Here is a 22,616-nt window from a genome sequence, read left to right on the forward strand (position 1 = left end):
ACGTGTGCTGATGAATGCGCACGCACGCGTGCACACACACACACACTGCAGGAGACCTATGGGAGACACACACTGCAGGAGACCTATGGGAGGATTACACCAGGAACAGGAAGAGAAGCTCCTTCTTCTTGCAATGCCTCCCCAGCACCCTCTACTGACAAAACTTAGCATCGTGTTCACTATAATGGGGAAATTAGTCTTAAAGAGTTCAGCTGAGACAATGAATTGGTAATTGGAACAGTACAGCCCTTTGCCTGGTCAGCTCCTGCATTCACTCTTCCACACATGTGAGCTCTGTACAGCGACACAACTCTATATTTCCATCTAACAGAATGTTGTTATTCTTCTTACAAGTGAAGAAATTCTCACTCTTCACCAAAATAAGGAGATACACAGCCCCAGCTGCTGCTGTGTGCACTGCTGGCCACATTAATTACTCCTCAAATTCCATCACGGTCCCATCGAATATTTTCTTACCTAAAGATTATATTGTAAGGTTAAGCCCCTCCAACGTGCATAAAAGTGGGGGAAAAGAGAAGAGAGAGAAATAGCATACACACACAAACATGTAACAGGCAAAGAGAAAATACACAAAACTACTACATTTCAGCAGTTGGCCATGGGCCATAGTTGATACCTATGGCTTCCTACCTTCCCCTACCTATTGCGTACTTCCCTTGCTCTTGGCCAGAAGCTGAGATGGTCAGTTCATTATCTGGTGGAGTGACCCAAACCTTCATTCAGAAGAGTGAGTCCTCAATCATCCTGCCTTTTTATGATTGTTTTGGGTTTCCATTAACCTTTGCTATTGGTCATGGAACTAGTAAGAGGCACCCTAGAAAATCCTCTTGCCACTTAGTTGTTCTTGCCTTTAGTGTAGCAGCTACTCAACTTCCCTTTGGTAACTGGGATCAATCACTCCAGCCAGTAGAGTAACTCCTTATTTTTGGCATGTTGGTTCAGTGATATAAAGAGCCCCAAATGGCCAGGTGGCAATCCTCTCTTCAAATTCAATAGAACCACTGTTCTATCCCTTGAGGAAAGTATTCTTCTCTTTGCACCTAAGACCACCATACTAGCAAAGCTCAAAGTTGCCAGGACAGGAAGCAAAGGTTCTGGAAATGTACTGTTAGGTGTAATAGTGAGAGGAGTTGCTCACATTTCCACTCTTGTTCCCAGTTTTATGCATTCTGGCTATGGGGGAAATAATGCCATGCAATGGTCTCTGATTTAAAGTCTATAGATAGAGTTCCCTCTTTTCAGAGTGTTTTGTCCTATGGGGTATGTGGTAAGTTTGATTAATTTCATGGGCATAAGCTCGCTGCCACACTTAGCTGCTGTGAATGAGTTCCTTGATCTGACTCAATACTGTGCAGAATGCCATGAGGGTGGATAAGGATTTCTGTGAGTTCATAGATGGTTGATGCTGGCGAAAGCTTTAAGAGCAGGAAATGCAAATCCATACTCAGAAGATGCATCTATTGCAGTGCAAATGAATTTCTGCCCACTCTATGATGGTCAATATAATCAACCTACTACCAGTCAGCCGACTGGCCCCCTCCTGGGGAATGGAAGCATCAACCTGGTTACTGCCTGAGTTTTAATGAAGGTTTCTGCTACTGGTAGATTAGGCTGTCAGCTGAGGCATTAGCCAGATCAGCCTTGGTAAGGAGAAATCCAGCCTGCTGAGCCCCTGCATAGTCTCCATCCCACACAACGACTTTTCTTCATGGGCCCACTGGCAAGCACTGGAATGTCTGGCAAAAGAGGCTAACTGACACCCACAGAGCATGTCATTTCACCCACCTGATTATTAGGAGCCTCGTGTGTAGTAAATGCTGTGGTGAACATTTACATGGGCCACAGATATCTTCACTATCTGTGCCCATCTAGAGAAGATTCAGAATATAAAATAAGAAAAAGAAAATAGAAAAGGAAGAGCCGGGCAATGAGGTGTGATGAAATATGGTAAGTTCAGTTTGGGGTACACTAAGTTTGAGATTCCTGTGTTTTCAGGTAGAAGGGGGTGCTTCTGGAACTCAAGAGAGATCCTGGGATATACAAATTTGGCTGCCCAGTGCTGTAGAGGTAATAGCGGAAACCACAGGTGGGGATGAAAAGATTCAGGAACAGTGTTAAATTTGAAGAGTGCGAGGACAGAACTCTGCAGAACATCCGGGGTGCGCTGTCAAAGAGAAGCACTTGTTGGAGACTGAAAAGGAGAGGCCAAGTGAAGAAAACCTGGGGAGACAGCAGTACCACAAGGCAGAGGAGAAAATGTTTCTAAAACCGGGAGTAATCAACAATTATTACATATTAAGGAGAGATTTAAAAAGAAAAAGATACAGCCAGTAAAATTCCATCTGATTTGGCAAATAGATCATTGATATCAGTAAGAAAATAGTTTCAGGCGAGTGGTGGGAGCAGAAGATAGATTCACAGAAATGTTCACAAATGAATACAAGGCAAGGAAGCCAAGTTAGAGAATGTCGCTCATTCATTCAAAATAATAAGCTACAGAATGAAGTAGAAAAGAGCTCTATATAGCATTTCTATATTAGCATTTAAAGGGGGACATAGAATTTTGAGGAGTCTTTCAGATGAGAAAGCTTGAACATCTTACAAAATGTAAGGGAAAGCACTTCTATGCAAAGGGAGGTTGCAGGGCAAGAAGAAAGGTGAGTTGATGAGTAAGCAATATCCCAGAAGAAGGATGGGGTCAATAACTCAATCTCTAAGACCAAAGGGGTTGGGGTAGGAATGGGTGGTGGGGGGGGGAAAGAGAGGCAAATTTGTAGAGGTAGAGAAGGAAGTTAAGCTAGTTCACTTCCCCCATTTTAATTTTCAGATTACAAAGCAAAATCTTCTGACGATAAGAAAGTCTGAGTTGGTGGAACAGGACTGAAGAAAAATTACAATTCCGAAAGAGCAATAATGGGAAAAGGAGGGAAAACAAGAGAAATCTAATCTGATTGCTCAAATTTAATTTCCTTCTTGAAGTCTTCTCTGTTCCCCTGAGAATAAATACAATATGAACAATGCATCTCTTTAGCAATTAAAGTTAGAAGTTTCTTTTTAAACCCCCTATTCTATAGCTCTTACATGGCACTTGTCATTTTCTGCTATACAGTTATTTCATCCTTTCACATGTGTCTCAAGAATTGATTTGTAATTCTTGAAAAAAGAATTCTGTTTCTTTGTAATCTCTCCTAGCATCTACTAAAGTGGGTAGGTATTAACACAGTGTTTCAGTAACTATCCCTGTACAACAAACCATCCTGAACATACTGAGGTAAAAATAACAATTTTTTTCACATTATTATCTCTCACGGTTCTGGGAGTGAACCAGAACTGGGTGGCTCTCACTTGCGGGTCTCTCCCGCGGTTGCCATCAGGAAACATCTGGAGGCTCTCTCCCCCATGTGTCTGGAAGTTGATGTTGGCTATTGGCTGGGACCTTGCCAAGGTAATAGCCAAAATAAACATGCCTGGCTTCTCCAAGTGGCTTGGGTTTCCTCAGGGCACGGTGGCTGGGTTCCAAGAGAAGTATCCTGAGAAAGAGAGCCAGGCAGATGCTGTGTTACCTTTTATGGCCTAGCCTTGAAGTCATGCAGTATTATTCCGCCACATTCTATTTATTAGAATTAAGTCACTAAGGCCAGCCTATATTCAGGGAAGGGGAATTTAGACTCACACTCCTGATGACAGTCGTGTCAAAGAAACTGCAGACACTACATACAGTAAGTGCTAATTAGATGCCCATTTAAGCATTCAACATTTTGAAAAAGCCTCAGAAGGAAAAAAAAATGAGAACGAGAGTGGTCTACAGCCTTAAAAGGTCTAATAGAGTCAAGAATAATGCTAAAGAGTGGATAACCAACAAGGACCTAGTGTATAGCACAGGGAAATCTGCTCAATATTATGTAACAACCTAAATGGGAGAAGAATTTGAAAAAGAATAGATACGTGTATATGTATAACTGAATCACTTTGCTGTACACCTGAAACTAACAGAACATTGTTAATCAACTATACTCCAATATAAAATAAAAAGTTAAGAAAAAGAATGTTAAAGAGTCAATTAACCCATAAAATATGCTACCCATGGCTGTTTGTTTTACAAGTGAGTATTTGCAATCTTTTACAACCTCCTTTTTAAGAGATAAAATTGAGCTAGTTAGTAGAAGGTGTAGATCAGTGCCTCTCCTACTTTCACGTGCGTGTGAATTACCTGGGGATCTTGTACAATGCAGATTCTGGTTCAGCAGGTCTAGGGTGGGGCCTGACATTCTGCATTTCTAGCGAGCTCCAGGGTCATGCTGCAGCTCCACAGACCACCCACTGAATAGCAAGTTAGTAGAAAGTAGTAGTAAGGGTGACTGCCTGGCTCCTGTGATCTCTCCCTTCTCTGGGAGGGACCCTAGTAGACAGGAGTTTGCCACCAGAGGTCCTTATGTGCTTATAGGATTAACAAGGTTAATCAGTTCATCCCCAAGACTTTCAGAACTGGAAATAAAGGAAGAAAGTAACTTTCCTCTCTCTTGTGATGAAGCACAGGATATCAGGCTCTAGAGTCACCAGTCACGTGAGAAAGCCAGTAAGAAAGCCAAAAGGAGACATGCAGAGAAGAATATCCAGGTGCCATGCCAGCCCCTGGTGAAGCTCACACCAGACCCCCTTCCCGCAAGTTTGTAAGATATCCTAATATTCTCCAGCAAATTCCTTTTTTGGCCTAAATTTTTTCTAGTTGGCTTTCTATCATTTGAAACTTTAGAAGTTCTGACTAACATGGTTGGGGGGCGAGGAGGAGGTCTTCTCCTGGAAATGCAGTACCCAGTGTGACAGAGGAATAAAGAGAAATTCAGACAGGGTAATTATCCAGACATCTGGGGCCTGGGGTGAGGCTAGACTGCCCAATAATCATGCTATATTTGTTTCCAAGAGAGTGGATAAGTCATAGAGAGAAGATAATAAAAACCTAAGGCTGAGGGAAGATGGAGAAAAGCCTCAGCCTATCTAAAATGGAAAAACCGAAAAGAGAGGGAAGAGAACCTGTGGATTGAAACTGTCGGACAGCGTTGAAAGTGAAAAGAAACTGTTACCTCAAAATGACAACTGCTGAAAACCAAAGGGGACAGGACAGCCCAGGAGCACGAAGGCTAATGGTTCTTTAAAGAGTAACCTGAGTGGAGGTTAAAAACAAGAGCTAGGTAGAGCCCTGCCCAGCAAAGAACAAAAGGCTGAACCTCTCCCATGTGCCAGGTATTGTATGATGTGCTTTACATTTATGACCTTATTTAATGACCCCGAAGAAAGTGACCTACATTGCTACTGCCAGCTGTCCCTGAGATTCTAGCACAGTCAGAGCTGGTACTTCCATCATGAGAAGAGGGTCATATCATATGAGCCCGGTAAACTCTGGGTATATACATCGGGCACATCTGAAAGTCCTCTCAAGTCTCTGAGGCTGCAAGCAGCCCAAGTGAAACAAGAATGACAGTGACCACCTTTCCAAGTGTGGAGTAAACGAATTTTTAATAATGAGTTTCTTGGTCACACCTTCATCTATATCAATCCCGTCATTCAAGGGTCTACTCAGTTAATTTATAACAAATATTTCATAGCACATTTCCGAAACAGTAAAATTTTGCACTAAAAGGAAAAAGACCGGTTATTACTAAGGTGTATTGTCCATGAACTGAAAGACTTTCACATTTACGCATCAGGTACATGAGCAGGTAATGCACTCATGCACTCAGGCAGGAAATGTGACAGTGAAGTAATGGGGCTGATTCCATAAAGTGAAATGGAGACTGATCTCATTTTACAGCCATACCTTGTGGTATGTTTATAAAATGTTTCTTTCATAAGTTAAAACAGTATATCTGCTATAGATGAATTTAATTTTGGTAAAATCAATGAAAAGAAGTTCTATGTTAATGCAACATTTATTGTAAACGTTCCAGAAACACATAAGTCAAAATTTCAAATTATGATTCCCACAGTAACTGTAACTCTGCTGTACAACATACATGAGGTAAGAAATGTTGTCAACATATACCATAGTAGAAAATACTCAGTAAGCAGAAACAAGCTGAGTTATGCTTGTTGTGGGAATCATCATTTTCAACTAGCTGAGGATATATAAAAATTGAAACCATAAATGCATGCATTATTTTTTGTATTTAATTCCAATTTTTCTTGATCCAATTTAATCAGCTTTGCTTCCAAACCACATTTCCCTTTCATAAACTGTAAATGAATGTCTTTCATAATTTTAAAATCCACATCATTTGGTTTCTTTTTCTCACGCAGGCTGCCTTTGCAGAACGGCATCATTATGCCCTGTCCCTCCCCCAAAAGGTCAGGACATGTCTGCTGGGATCCATTTATCTATATTCCTTGTCTCCCTGAAGGGACAAGGAATATAGAAGACACTGCAGGGGAGGAGAAAAAGAACACCGAAGAGAATGGGAATCACACTGAGTAGCTTAGAAAGGTAAATAAGTGGGACCCTGGCACCATTAACTTCCCCATTGGTATCTTCCTAGGCAGAAAAAAGAAAAACACCACCACCAAATATTCACAATTTCCAAAGTGTGTAGTCATATCATTAGCTCATCTGATCCTTACGATAACACTGTGAGAAAGGCAAAAGGAAAACACCTTTCAGTTGTTCAGCTCTTTGTGGCTCAAGGAAAATATATTTAGGATGTGCTTTTACGTTATCATTTAAAGTCTGGGCCATTTAATTACACTTACGATATTACCCAGTTAACATATGCAGAGGATTTACTTATTACTGAAGGCAGAATATACTTTATGTAAAAAGATTATGGCTATGAGCTAAACCTTTAACATATTTCAAGCTTTTTGCTTTAACTATATTCTGAAAATTCAATAATGAAACAGAAAGAAATAATTGCCCTATGAAATTTGTCTGGAATAAAATTAATACTGTATATTATACCCAGTATTACTTTTCCCAGTTTGGTTTTAACTAAGAAGGGCACCTTCTACAATCTCTGAAGAGGAATCCTTTTACTTTCCAGTAGTCTTTACCATCAGGGTATGTTTCATTATACTCAAACTAAATGACTTTGGCTCAAGAACAATCATATTTCCTTTACTACTCTAAGTAGCTCCCGGCCACCAGAGTGTCCATGACCTTATGTAAGTGTTTACATGGTCAACCTTTTTTTGTCTCTTAGCACTACTACAATCCAGCTATTCGAATTTAAGTTTGTTTTTCCCCCTTTCTATGTACAAAAAGATGCTTCTCCGTATAATCAGATAAAAATTGTCCTTCTTCTTTTATCTAGTGCAGCAATAAAAAGAGCAATTAAAATGAAGATTCAGAGCTGGCAAAAAGCCTCAATGTCATTTGTTCTGATCTGAGAGATAACACAGTTAATCCTTTGCCTGTGAAAAGCATGACCATTTTGCATATAATTAAAGGGTAATATTTTAAGTGCTAAAAGGAAAACAGAGTCTAAGGACTATTAATTTTAAGAGGTTTTATTGTAGAGGAACGGTTGTCTTCTGAATGTTTCCTACAATTTACAAAACATATCTTCATAGTGAATAAAGATTAGCACGAAGTTCCTGGATAAAACAGATAAAATACAAAAAAGTATCCCATGGGACATGAATACTCAACTTTCACTTTTTTTTACCGCTTATATGTGAAAAAGCAATATCTGGGGCTGATAGCAAAGCACAATCTCAATACCATTTACAGTTACGAGATAGATATGAAGATGGCTGGCAAGATGAAAAAAATCAGTGATGGGGATATAAGCTCTTGCATCTTGTCAGAGACCAGAAAAGAGCTTACTGCCTTATGTGATACATCAGTCAGACACGAAGGAGGGGCCACAAGTATGAATTTTTCCTACAGCCCATCCGTTTTACGGGATTGTCCCAGAAAAAGTGTAGATCCAGCCAGTGGGCAAGGTTTACCTTAAACAGAATGAAACAACATCTCTTTCAGCGTGGAAACAGAAGAAGAGGTGATCAATTCTAGAGGAGCACAGAATGCTTAGAAATGAAAAATGATTAGGTTTGTTTCTCTTGAGCAATCAGTATGTGAAATTCCCCAAGATCTTAAATTTTCCAGATAAACTGACAGTAAATAAGGTCCTGGAGACTGTCAGTACCACAGATTAAGAAACTGATTATTCATATCTACTTATCATTTTAGCTGCAGAATTCCAAGAATAGCTGACAAAATATTAACACATTAAAGAATGAACCAAAAGAAAATTTGGGGAACAAAGTAAGTGGTCTAATTATAGCAGAATGTTAAATAACTTACTGTACATTCATGAAATGGATAGTGTGCAGCCATTCACGTGTTCTTGAAGAATATGCAAGGAGAGGGAAGGGGTTGACAACATACTGCAAAATGACAAGTAAGGTTACAAAATGGTATGTTCTATATGCTCTCTATTTTAGAAAAAAAGTATGAAAAAGACTGGGAGAACATATACAAAAATACTAACAAAAGTTTCCCTTGCTAGTGAGAATTTAATGTCTTCACATTTTTTTTTCTTTTCCAAATGAAAAGGGGATAAAACAAGGGGAAATTCTTATTTTCAAAAAGAGTCAGTGAGTGTATTCTGATCTCTTTGTCCCAATATTCTAATAATACAAAATGAAAAACAAATATATTTAGTGTCATTTAGCACTTGCATTAACAATTATTTCTGAGTTGTAAAACCAATAGTTCTTTCAAATTTAGCTTCCTTATAGTTTCTGCCAAATCACACAAGAGCAATGCATTTTAAAAAATATATTGACATGCCGCATAGCACAGGGATATCAGCTCGGTGCTTTGTGACCGCCTGGAGGGGTGGGATAGGGAGGGTGGGAGGGAGACGCAAGAGGGAAGATATATGGGAACATAAGTATATGTATAACTGATCCACTTTGTTATAAAGCAGAAACTAACACACCATTGTAAAGCAATTTTACTCCAATAAAGATATTTAAAAAATATATATATATATATATATATATTGACATGAACTTTTATCCAAGGTTGTAGTCTTCCATGTAGTGTTCTTCATACATCATCGCATCTAGAAAATGAACTTCATATGCTTGATTCCATAAGTTTTGAAGAAAACCATGATAATGAGTGCCCACAATCCCAGAATAAAACCCCCAGGAGGATGCCAATCTTTCAGCTTTGGTTTCTGCAAAACAAGGATGACATTATAAATTTAACAACAGGTAAATAAGTCAACAAATAAATAAAGATAAAATAAATACTGATGGAAAATAGGAAATTCACAGGTTGTACTTTCAGGGGGAGTAATTTAGACAAATTAAATGTACTGTCAGCCTTCCCTATCTGCAGGTTCCACACACAGATTCAACCAAATATGGAATGAAAATATTGGGGAAAAAAAATTCCAGAAAGTTCCAAAAAGCAATTTTAAATTTGACACATACCAGAAACTATTTACACAGGTTTTACATTATATTTACAACTATTTACATAGCGCTTACATTGTATTAGGTATTATAAGTAATCTAGAGATGATTTTAAGTGTCTAGGGAGGACGTCTTAGGTTATATGCGAACACTACACCATTTTATATAAGGGACTTGAGCATCCACGGACTTTGGTATCTGCAGGGGTCCTGGAACCAGTCCTGGAGGACTGTATTTGGAAAGCAACAATGGTAAAGACTTGAAACAGGGTAAATATCTCAAAGTGGTTCTTAAAAAGATCAGTTTCAAATGACATTTTGTTCCCTCAGAGGGGCCTTCCTTGACTACCCTATCCAACATGTCTTTTCACCCAAGTTATTCAGTAGCCTAACAGTCCTTTTTCACTTTGAATTTATATAGTCATTAGTTTGTTTTACTTGTCTCTCCTATTAGAGGATGACTGTCTATGAGGGTCATCTTGTTATAGTCCTAGCACCTACCTGCCACAGTGCCTGGCATATAGGAGACACTACATTATACTGAGTAAGTTGGTGGAACAACAATGCTACCTGATTCCATTTATTCAGATATTCAACAAATATTTGGGGGGGCCAGTGACTTTGGTCATATTACTCCCTCGAGGTAGAATGCTCCTTATTCTATTCTTCCTATTCAAAGTTCACTAACTCAAATGCCAACTCCTCCAGATTTTCCTGGATGATAAATTCTTTTCTTTGAATCTGTAGCCCCTTCTACTTTTACTCCTACCTACTATTAGAGTTACCTTTATCATTTATCTCCCTGAAAACTTCCAGGGACAAGGTCTGGCTGAGTCCATTTTACATGCCCTTCTCCATTCCTTACCCTTCAACATCCAGCCAAGTGTCTTGTGTGTTTCTTTGGCCAGCAAAGAAAGGCAGACCAGTCTTCCCCATTTAGTTGTCATTTCAACAGCTACATTATGACCCTGAAACTGAAGGTCTGTGACTATGATCTCTTTATGAGTTCTACTTCCTGAATTACTAGCCAAGATTGTAAGGACAGTTATAAGAATCCTATTTTAGAATAGACAAAAGTGAAAAGAAACTGTAATCTGAAATTTGCTTTAGTCACCATGTAAACTAGATCCCAGAAAGGCTCATAAATCTCTTAGAGGTTTCCACATCTTATACTTTGGTTTTTCCCCTACATAAGCAGGACACCTAATGCTTGCTCTTCACTCAATCCTCAAATCATCACATGGAAAGGAAGGAAGGAGGGAGGGAGGCTGTTATCATTTCTTGTCAGGATTACTGAAATAGTTTCCTAACTAGTTTCTCTTCCTCCAAGGTTCCCTCTTTTCCATCTGTCAACCGTAGCGCTGCTAGACACATCTTTCCAAAATACAAATATATATCTGTATAATATAAACTTGCCATACATAATGTATGCATTTAGGTAATGTTTGTCTTGAGCATATATTACTTTTGTTATTTAAGAAATTAAATAAATAATTTACAAACCAAGGCGTGTTGTGGTGTGGTTCAAAGAGCATGGGATTTAGCATCATCTGCCTTGGATTCAAAGTTTAGTTTTAATGCTTAAAGCCTGCCAAGCCACTATGCCACTCTGAATTTCTGAATCTGTAAAATTAGGGCATAGTAACACATACCGCCTAGGAATGAATAAATGCGTAGTTACTGCAATGATGTAGTTTTGAAAACGTATCCTATAATTACACGTTCCTACCTAGAAAAGTAATAATATGAAACTCAAAGTACTTTTTAGATGACTTTCATCTGTGTTTGCCAGTTATGAGGAAGAACGTTTGAAAAAAATATGATTTTTAAAATTTTAATTTGTATAACTTTCATCAATTCAAAATTAACTTATCAAACTAACAGAAGAGAAATCCACCTTAATATTTTCATCTGGATCAATAATGCTAGAGTTTTAGGAGTTTTTAATCAAATGCTTAATATGAACTGAACTGACAATGTTGTTTACAGTGGTTACATTCCACTCTCACTGCCATGTCTACTCTCACCCTCCACCACTCATTCCAGAAAACTCCCCAAACACCCCAAGGATTAAGCCCAATGTTTCCTCATGTTACTTTCTACTCAAGTCTACAATGGCTTCTGATCATGTGTGATGACGATGATGACAAAAGTACCTTCCCTCTAGTATCTTACAAGATGACAAGCTCAGTGGTTCTCAAACCATTTCAGATGGTTTATAAGCTCTTGGAACGTTGTGCAACATTGTGAAAAATCTTAATTCCAGTGGAAAATCTATAATAATTAATATAAAACATAGTTATATTAAAGATAGGTAATGTAAGTATCATAAGCATGTGACATGAAAAAACAAGTGAGTGAACTAAACATGATTAACTATTGCTCAGTTTTTGTCCTGTTTATTTTCTACTAGTCAAACATTGGTAGTTCATACCATTACGTCTTAAACTTAGCAGCCAGAAATAGTTGCCAGAGATAAGACAACTAGAGCTCCTTTAGAAGTAACTATCATTTCCTCAAAGATAGCTATTTCGATCTGTTATTCCAAAAACTGTTTCAGAGAATTCTGGAGGCACTGCTTCCTGATCCTTCAGCCAAACATGTCCCACATTTAGACCACTGATGCCCAGGAGAGGACAAGAGAGAAAAGCAAAGTGCTAGAGCTGTGGTTTGCCAACAGCAAACTTTGAAGGCAATAATGGAGGACTAGGAAATATATGTTATTACTCCAAAATTATTATGGAGTGATGTATTTATTCATATTACAACACTGTACAAGCTAACAAAAGTAGCAAATCTCACCCTTTAAAAAACTATTATTTGTGGTTGCTATATTTTTTATTGGATATTCATTACATATATCTGATTAACAAAAAATGGAAAATGAATTATTAATTAAATACAGTTTGGACTCTTAGCTTAGCATGGCATCCACGTAGAGACCTGCCAGTGCAGCTGCTGCCATCTTCTCAGGAAAGGCACAGAAAAAGGCACAGAAAGAGACAAGAGTTCACTCTACCAAAATTAATTTAACCTCTGATAAGAACCCTCAATTTCACTATCTGTAAGTCCAGAAACCAGGTCTAGAAACAAATTAATGGTGGGCCAGTTTTCTGAATAGTACACAGGGTACAAAGGATTGCTTTGCTCCGTGAAACACAGTAATTCTGTCAGCTGAGAAAGGGACTTTAGCTCTCTCCCTTTTTCTGCCTGCTGTTTAAGAAAAGCAGTGTTGCCGTAGTAGAGGATGGCTTTATGAGGCAGCCAGAGTAGTGCAACTCATTCCCAACTGACCAGTGGCACACTTCTTTCTCCATCCATTTAAGTACAATTCCTAGTAAAGAGCATGTGAGAAGGTAGGGTTTACTGCATCTAAGAATGGTTTACTGCATCTGAGAAGGCTCAATATCCAAATGAAAATTTCTGCAAATAAGGGAAAATACAGGAAAAATTCTTTTAATAACATATGTTAAGAAATATGGTTTTTCCACATACTTCACCTTTTTAAACTGTCCAAAAACCAGGCATACATAGCATGGTGGCAGATGATCCTAGTTTAGTTTAGCAAAACCGCATTTGATGACTGGTTGCCAGTCACTGGGGAATGTCTAACAAGTATTCTTCAGATGAGGATCTGAAAAGGCATTCAAATCTAAGTAGACAGTGAGAAACGTCCACATGCTCTGTTGGCAAATACTAACAGAACTCTAACAAAAAGGGAAAAAAACATGATGAGGTCCATGAGTAAAAATACTCCCACACATGAAGAAGAAATATCCTGAAGACAGAGAGAACATATCTCTGAATAGATTTAATAAAGAACAAAAAGATAATTTTAGAAAAATTTTATTTGACATGGACTTGAATAAAAATGCACAAGAAGCCAAAACCAAATGAATAGTATAAAGAGAAAAATGGTACAAGGACAATAGGTTGAGATAAAAAGGGCACTGATACAATTTGTAACAGCAAAATTAAAATCTATATTGACAACAAAGATAGTGTCTGAAGCACATCTCTGAGTCCTTCATTCACCAAACTGTGGTAGACTGATGGCAAAAAATATGGTCCCAATTCCCCATATTTCCCTGTGTCCATACCCTTTGGAATATGTTGCTTTATGGCAGCTCTCATCAAGAGGTAGACTCTATGTCCTTCCTCTGTGAATGAGCTGGCCTTGTGACTTCTTTTGGCCAACAGAACGGAACAAAAGCAACAGTGTCCTAATTCCAACGCTAGCTTCAAGAGGCCTTCTTTGCCTGCTTCTGCTCTCTCTTAGACCTCTGCTACCACCATGACAAAAAACCTAGGCAAGGATTCTGGAGGTACAGACACCATATGGAGAAGAAGTCAAGTCTTCCAGTCAGCAACTAGCCAACTTCCAGAAGCAGAATCGCCTAACCAACCCAAGGTTGACCACAGACTCAGGAGGGAGCCCAGCTAAGAACAGAATTGCCCAGCTAAACTCAGCCTAAATTGCCAACCTTCAGAATTATGAGCCAAATAAATGGTTGATGCTCTAAGCTACTAAGTTTTGGAGTGGTTTGTTATCCATCAAAAGCTATGGAATATATCCACTGAGGTGACAATCAATATAGAAGGAAAAACCCTGATCCTTTATTATCATAAGAAAATAGAGTTTCCACCTACATACTTGTAGCTTCAGGTTTCTGCAACAGTGGTATATATAAAAACAGTATGAAGGGCAGCTAAGCAACTCCTTGTTGACCATGAATTTTGTTGAAGTGAGGGAGGTCTGTCAAGATAATCCCCTTGGGTCCTCCTAGAATAAGAAATCCAGCCCCATTCACTCATCTGGGCTAAATTTCACAAAGTAATGACTTCAACAAACACCTGTCACGCCTGAACAGTATGTATAGCCAGACTCTGTAGAAGTCATGCTATAGTGTCTTCTAGAGGTAAATTTTGTGAATGTTCTTTGCTACCCATCCCTCACTTTAAGGGAGCTGCAGTTATGCTCACTTCTAGCTCTCTCGTAGTCTTCTTGGAAAGAGGCTGACTCCACTTGCCACCATGCTAGGAATTGCTCCAGAGGAGATAAAGTGGGGGAATCTAGAGGCTAACTCACCTCACTGCTCTCTAGCCCTTTCCCCTCCAAACTACAAGCATTTTTTTTTTAACCCTGTTTTATTTATTTTAAATTTATTTTTGGCTGTGTTGGGTCTTCATTGCTGTGCGCACGCTTTCTCTAGTTGCGGCAAGCGGGGGCTACTCTTCCTTGAGGTGCGCAGGCTTCTCATTGCGGTGGCTTCTCTTGTTGTGAAGCGCGCAGGCTTCAGTAGCTGTGGAGCGTGGGCTCAGTAGTTGTGGCGCATGGGCTTAGTTGCTCCACGGCACGTGGGATCTTCCCAGTCCAGGGCTCGAACCCGTGTCCCCTGCATTGGCAGGCGGATTCCTAACCACTGCACCACCAGGTAAGTCCCTGAAATCTCTATCTCAAGTCTAGTTCCTTTCCTTTTGAAGTTAGTTAGCAATTAGTATTAATCAGATGTTGCCCCCCCACCCAACCCTCTGCTAGAGAAATGAATATCTCCCAGAATCTTGATGTATCTTACACGTGGTAAATTTGCAAAGCAATTAATCTAATCCAGGATAACTAAAGATGATTTGTTTTTAACTATAATTTTATTTTCAATAGAAAGTTGACCACTGTTTTCTTTGTGTGATAAAAATACCCACTATTAATATTATTAGTTAATATCACTCTGTAATTTCCAGCCAATCCAGATATAACTTCATGGAAGAAGTAAATTTTCATATTTGCAGATTTTATAATTAGATACAAACAAACTCTATAAATCAACTCAGAATTATTGAGAATAAAGAGTTCAGATTTAAGATAAATATTAAAAAAAATACCCTTCCAATGTGCCAGTAAAAATGAATCGGGGACTTCCCTGGTGGCGCAGTGGTTGAGAGTCCGCCTGCCGATGCAGGGGACACGGGTTCGTGCCCCCGGTCCGGGAAGATCCCACATGCCGCAGAGTGGCTGGGCCCGTGAGCCATGACTGCTGAGCCTGCGATAGAAAAAAAATCAATTCACAATAGCAGTAAAAAACATAAAATATCCAGGAATACCCACAGCACAAGATGTATGGTAAAAATCTGCATTACTCTATAGAGGGGTAAACAGTCCCAAATATCAAAAAGGATATGATAAAGCTAATCTATAATGCTGTTCTGATGCAAAATAGAAAAGATCAATGAAACAGAACAGAGAGTAGGCAATCAGCCCAGTATCCACGAATTTGTTATATCATAAAAGAACTATCACAAATCAATGGGCAAGGAAATATTCTTACTGGTGCTCTAGCAATGGATTAACATTAAAAAAAAAAATCAGTTTTGTTTCTAACCCAACACTATAAATCAAAATACACTTCACATGGTTAAGAATTAGATGTAAAAATATTAGATGTAAAAAAAAATTTTTAATTACTTTTGTAAACTGGCACCCAGGGATCCATCACAATGGTAGCTACTTTAATGGTACCAGTGGAGAGTAGTTACAAAGGAGCTCATTGCGGAGAGCAGAACACATGAGTCAAAGGGCCTGCAAGCTAAGGGACTGTCAGGTGGGTGGCTACTCAGGAAGGACTTCTTGGATGAGCTGGCCCTTGAACAAGGTGTCATATCTGAGTTGATGGAGAGGAGGAGACAACACCCAAACAGTGGCACATGGAGCAAAGTCACGGTTATGAGAAAAGCCAGGCAGTGGGAAAAGAGTGATGCTCCAGCCTAGCTAGCAGGGGGAAGGTGACAGAAGGAGATCTGCATCTGCTTTGTTCACTGCCAAACCCCCTGGTGCTTAGGGAACCCTGATGAAACAAACGATGCAGTTTGGGAATAGCAAGCATCAGGGCCGGGAGGTTCACTCTGTGAATGTCCAGTTGCATGCTGGGATTTGAGACAATGCGATGCCTCTGGGAGTCTACCCAGCAACCACCCACAGGTGAATATGGTAAAAGGAGATCAAATGTAGGAGAATCTACACAGTAAAGGGAGTTATAAGTCTAAAAGCAATAAATAGAAATAAAAAGAAAAGGCGGAGAGAGTTTTAAAAGAACTTTTTGAAAGATCTGTATTTTACAAAGTGTATAAATCAAATTAAAAGGCAAATACACGGGAAAATATGACAGAAAGGGGAATAAATTCAGTACTTGAAGATCTCCCAAAAATCAGTAAAAGACACATGGATATATCAACAAATGTTACAGGGAAATGGAAATTCTCACAAAATAATAATTACAGATGGCTAATAAACACTTGAAAAAATACAATTTTTTGATCATAAAAACAAGTTAAAAGTAATATATTAACTATTTCTTCCTCTTTCGGGAGAGCACAGGCTCCAGACGCGCAGGCTCAGTGGCCATGGCCCACGGGCCCAGCCACTCCGTGGCATGTGGGACCCTCCCGGACCGGGGCACGAACCCATGGCCCCTGCATCGGCAGGAGGACTCTCAACCACTGCGCCACCAGGGAAGCCCTCTTCCTCTTTTTAAAACTAAGCTAGTAAATGTTAATAAGGATGGTCAACTTTTCAGGGAAAGTAATCTATTTACATGTTCAGAAGTCTTTGAAATGTTCATATTTTTTCATTCCTAGAATCTGTTACAGTCCTAGCTAGAATCCATAGTAAGGAATTCAGAAATGCTGACAAAGGTTTTGCAAAAAGATTTTCTTACCACTGTTATTTACATAATAAAAACAGGAAACTATATAATGAGAAATACTGTACATCCACATAATTAGTCATCAAAAATGTTTTCAATTTTAATGATTTGGAAAGACGCTTATACTGTAATAAGAAAATAAAAGATGCAAATTGAGTATGAAATATGATCTTTATTTCTATAGCAATATTCAAAGAAAGGAAATATGCTAAAGTCTGAATAGTGTTTCTCTGGGGGAAGGAGGATTAGAGGTAGTTTCAAACTCTTCTCTATACCTATCTATACTTTTGAAGATATTTTCTACAATGGACATGTATTTATTTAATTATTTTTATGGGGTAAGGGGAATATAGAGGAAAAACTTTTATTAAAAGAGTCCACCTAGAAGAATCTTCATATATTCATCTTTTACAAATTAGGAGATGTTCTGCAATGATACCGTTTAGTACTTGATATCCTACTTTAAGAAAAAGTAATGTGAATAGCATGACAGCAACATAATATAATAAAATGCTTTTTCAGTATGTATTTAATGATATTCCTAGAGCATAACAATACTGCCAGTTTTAAAACAACTATAGGTAATATTTTAGGTATTCTACAATGATTTTCCTTAAAATCAAATGAAATATTGGTATAATTACTGCATTTTGTAGTACACCTGCATTTGAGGTAAGTTCTTATTAAAGTATAGCTTATAATTTCATTTGTGTCCATATTAGAGCTTCTCATAAAATGACTAATTTTATGTAGTTAAGGTACTCTACTGACTGCTATTAAATACACTCTTCTTTTTTTCTTAAACTTTCACAATAATAGCTATAATACAGAGGTGAAAAGTATACATAAACACTGTAATGTGTCATGAGCAAACACTTAAAAGCTTAAGGGCTACCTATTATTGAAATACCTAATATTTCAAATTAAAAAGACAGGTAGCTTAGCAACACTACACTGCCAACTGTGAACAGTGTTCAGTCTCCCCTTTCATGTTGTTAGGAGAACATTACCATAGAACTTCAAAATAATTAACAGAGAATAGATCTAAGTATTAAAATTATGTAAAAAGAAAAAACTGAGGATTTAAAAAATTGTACATGTTTATTGGGAAGCAAATGGAAATTTTACAAGGTTTCAATGAGATTCTTTTCTTAAAATATAATGAGTGTATCAGATCAGTTAAATTATTTAAGGGAAGAACAAAAAAACCCAATCTACTGAGGTGACAATTACTTTAGAAAATAATTTATTTGTTTTCAGCTGTTTAATCAGTTGTAGTTTATTAGTATTTCCAGTCTATCCACATCCTCTCTATAAAATAAAGCTTGTAGTCTTCAAAGTATACTAATAGTATAAATCAAACTGTGGTCAGCAGAATTCTAAGACAGCCCCCAAGATTCCCTCTCCCTGGCATACATATCCTGTATAATTCCTTCCCTTTGAGCGTGGACAGGACTTGTGAATATGATGGGTATCACTCCTTTGACTAGGTTACATTACATAGCAAAGACAAAGGGATTATGCAGATGTTATTAAGGTCCCTAAATCAGTGACTTTCAGTTAATCAAAAAGGAGATTATCCTGGGGGAAGGGGCTGACTCAATCAGGTGAGCCCTTTAAAAGAGGGTCTAGATATCAGAGACATAAGTCAAGAGAGGCAGATAGGGACTTCCTTGGTGACACAGTGATTAAGAATCCGCCTGCCAATGCAGGGGACATGGGTTCAGGCCTGGTCTGGGAAGATCCCACATACCGCAGAGCAACTAAGCCCGTGCGCCACAACTGCTGAGCCTGCGCTCTGGAGCCCGCGAGCCACAACTACTAAGCACACATGGCACAACTACTGAAGCCTGGGCACCTACTGCCGGTGGTCCGCAACAAGAGAAGCCACCGCAATGAGAAGGCTGCGCACCGCAATGAAGAGCAGCCCTGCTCGCCGCAACTAGAGACAGCCCACATGCAGCAACGAAGACCCAACGCAGCCAAAAATAAATAAATTTAAAAAAAAGAGAGAGAGACAGATATATTAGAAGTAGCTGAGATGCTCTCCTGTTGGTCTTTAAGAATCACACAGCCATGCTGTAGAATGGACCACAGACAGGGAATGGCAGGCAATCTCTAGGAGCTGAAGACCTGCCTCACAGTCAGTTCTATGACATGAAAAGCTGAATTCTGACAATGATCAGTACACTTGGAAGAAAAATTCTGAGCCTCAGATGAGACTGCAGTCCTGGTTAACACCTTGATTGAAGCCTTGTTAGACCCTAAGCACAGGATTAAGCTAAGCTGTGCCTGGACTCCTGAGACATGGAAACTGTGAGATAATAAATGCTTTTAAATTTGTTTGTTACACACCTATAGAAAACTAATTAACAAACAAATCTTGAAATGAAACTATTTATTACATCTGATAACTGTTCCTTGAGTGGAAAACCTTATTACGATATTAACTTTACATGTTTAAAAAAAATAAGAGAATGAAATATTCTAGACTAATTCCTCCTACTCTTTCATACCTATTTATTCTCTAAGACCTTGATCAAATATCACCTCCAGGTGAAGCCTGTTCTCATACTTCGGTAAGAATTACTTTCTTCTTCTCAGGGCACTGATGATATTTGGTTTATATCTTACACTATAGTTAATTTACAGGTGTGATTCTGCTATATTTTGATCTGTTTGTGATACCTTATCCATTTCTGAACCTTATCAAGGTCTCATAAGCTTTGAATACAATAATCAATTTGTTTTAGTTATATATTATTTTCTTCTTGAAAATAAGAAATGTAAAATATTCAAATAGAAATATTAAGTACCAATTTACATCTTGGTTTTATGACTTAAGGAAAAAAAAAAGAACTGCATTAATCAAATAACGACATAGTCTCTTTCAAGACTCCCTAGTGAGAAGTTAAAAAAATATTCATTTAAAAATGTGGGAGCTTCCCTGGTGGTGTAGTGGTTGGGAGTCCGCCTGCCAATGCAGGGGACACAGGTTTGTGCCCAGGTCTGGGAAGATCCCACATGCCGCGGAGCGGCTGGGCCCAGGGGCCATGGCTGCTGAGCCTGCGCGTCTGGAGCCTGTGCTCCACAGCAGGAGAGGCCACAACAGTGAGGGGCCCATGTGCCGCAAAAAAAAAATAATAATAAATAAATATAAAATAGGTACTATTGAACTAAATAAATACTCTGGATGTTGAGTGAACAGGTGTAAATTTTTAAAAAATGTGTAAAACAATTTGAAGTTTGAAATAAATGAATCTAGTTTTCAGTTCTTAACTAAGAGAATTAACCCACTGTTCCCACAAATACATAATAAAGGTTCATTTATCAATAGTATCTAGCTGTGTCTGTTAAGAGGCGATCAGAGTTTTGCTTCTGCCTAGGTAGGATTAAACACTATAGGAATTATCTGCCTTTCTGAACAACTAGATAATCATTCAAAAGGTAGGAAACAATGGTTTTCAGATACTGGACAATTTGCAGCAGTTTTCTGATCCTTGAAAGAATGGAAACAAATAAGATGAGTCCTTCAATTGCTCAAGCTTATTGCCTGGAGGCCATTTCCAAGCTGCAGCACAAGGACAGAACCCCCAAGGGAGCCAGGCAGTATTGAAGAGTTGAAGAGACACAGATTAGAATTCAAGGAGGTTTTGTTGGCTAGAATTTTCAGGGTAGACTATTGCAGAAAAGCGGGCTCCACAGAGAGCTCCAGAGAACTGCAGAGAGATTTCCTTAAATCTTTGGCAGAGTTCTAACCTGTATATGCATAACAAGAAGATTGTACAGAAAAACAAAACAAAACACCAAAAGCAACAGGCCAAACCATTCCCAATACTCATAATATACAGAGCACCCTGTCCCAGCTTATAGTGGGGCTAAATCAGAATAAATCAGAGACAGTGGGGCTATCACCAACCCCCCAAATAAGACTACTCTGGACCTGCCTAAAACAACTTAAAAGCAATCCTTAGCAAAATCAAACTGATCCTAGAACAAAATCCAACACTCGCTACATGAATAAAACAAAAATCCAAAATGCAACAGCCAACAAAAAATTAAAATAGCTAGCATCCAATTTTTTAAAAAGACATGGGAAGGAGGAAAATATCAGCCAAAGCCAGGAGAAAAGTTAATCAATTGAAATAGACACATAAATGAAAAAGATGATGGATTTAGTAGACAGGGATCTTAGGACAGCTATTATAAATGGGATGTAAAGGAAAACATGAACATATGAGGAGAGAAATAGAATATTTAAATAAGATCCATTATAGGATTTCTAGAGATGAAAAATATATATAAAATGAAAGATACACTGGATGAAATTAACAGTAGATTAGACACTACAGAAGAATTAACAAAGAACTATTAAGATAGCAGTAGAAGTACTCAAAATGAAGGACAGAAAGAGAAAAGAATAAACAGAGCCTAAGATATACCTATCGTGGGCATAATATTAAGCAAGATCACATTCTCAGAATTAATAAGTAAAAAAAATCAGTGAGGGGCTGATTTAAAAAAAATTCAGTAAGAATATAGAAAATTTGAACATTATCAAAAATATGTAAAACTAACAATGAGTGAAAAATTTTCCAGATTTCATAAAAACTATAAACCAAACATACATGTGTATGTGAATGGTTATAAATGTTAGTACTATCCATAGATGTGCATAAAATCATTGTGTATGTTGGTAAAAACAAACAAACAAAAAACCTATAAACCACCAAATCCACAAAGCTCAACACCAACATAAGAAACATAGAGAAAGCCACACAAAGGAACATCATAATCAAAATGCTGAAAAACAGTGATAGAGAGAACACCTTAAAAGAGGTCAGATAAAAAGAGATTTGTTCTTACAGAGCAGAGTTCAACAAACTACCGCAGATGAGCCAGTCACATGATTTTACAAATAAAGTTTTATGAGAACACAGCCACACTCATTCATTTACATATTGTCTATTGCTGCTTTCACACTACACCAAAGTTCAGTAGTTGTAAAGAAAACCAGATGACCCACAAACCTAAACTATTTACTATCTGGTCCTTTAAGAAAAAGTGTACTGAGCCCTGCTACAGAGCAACAAAGGTAAGAATGATTGAAGATGTGCTGTCAGCAACCATGGAGACCAGAAGACAATGGAACGACATCTTTAAAGTACAGAAAGAAAACAACTGTTAATCTAGAATTCTAGGGAAAATCTGACAAGTGAAAAAATCTTTCAAGGATGAACATGAAATAAACTTTCAGTAAAACAAAAGCTTTGAGAATTCAACAGATGTATACTGCAGCAGACTTATACTACAAGGTAGTATACCAAATACCTATACTACAAGGTATACCTATAGCAGACCTATAATACAAGAAATGTTAAGAGAAGTTCTTCAGGCAGAATGAAAATTATACCAGACGGAAATACAGACTTCCACAAATGAGAGAGGAGAGATCGAAATGGTAAACTGGTAAACAAAT

General features: G+C 38.2%; 1 protein-coding gene across 1 annotated transcript in view; it reads right to left on the minus strand.

Moving 5' to 3' along the window:
• Window positions 1–8,961: 8,961 nt before the first annotated feature.
• Window positions 8,962–22,616, minus strand: part of PIGK (phosphatidylinositol glycan anchor biosynthesis class K) — a 133,060-nt gene continuing 119,405 nt past the window's right edge. The window contains exon 11 of the mRNA XM_024734585.1: window positions 8,962–9,200. Coding sequence (XP_024590353.1) covers window positions 9,084–9,200 — 117 coding nt within the window. The 3' untranslated portion in view covers window positions 8,962–9,083. The remainder of the gene's footprint in view (window positions 9,201–22,616) is intronic.

Source organism: Neophocaena asiaeorientalis, unplaced genomic scaffold (genome assembly GCF_003031525.2).
Source record: "Neophocaena asiaeorientalis asiaeorientalis breed wild unplaced genomic scaffold, Neophocaena_asiaeorientalis_V1.1 scaffold15, whole genome shotgun sequence".
Taxonomy (NCBI): domain Eukaryota; kingdom Metazoa; phylum Chordata; class Mammalia; order Artiodactyla; family Phocoenidae; genus Neophocaena; species Neophocaena asiaeorientalis.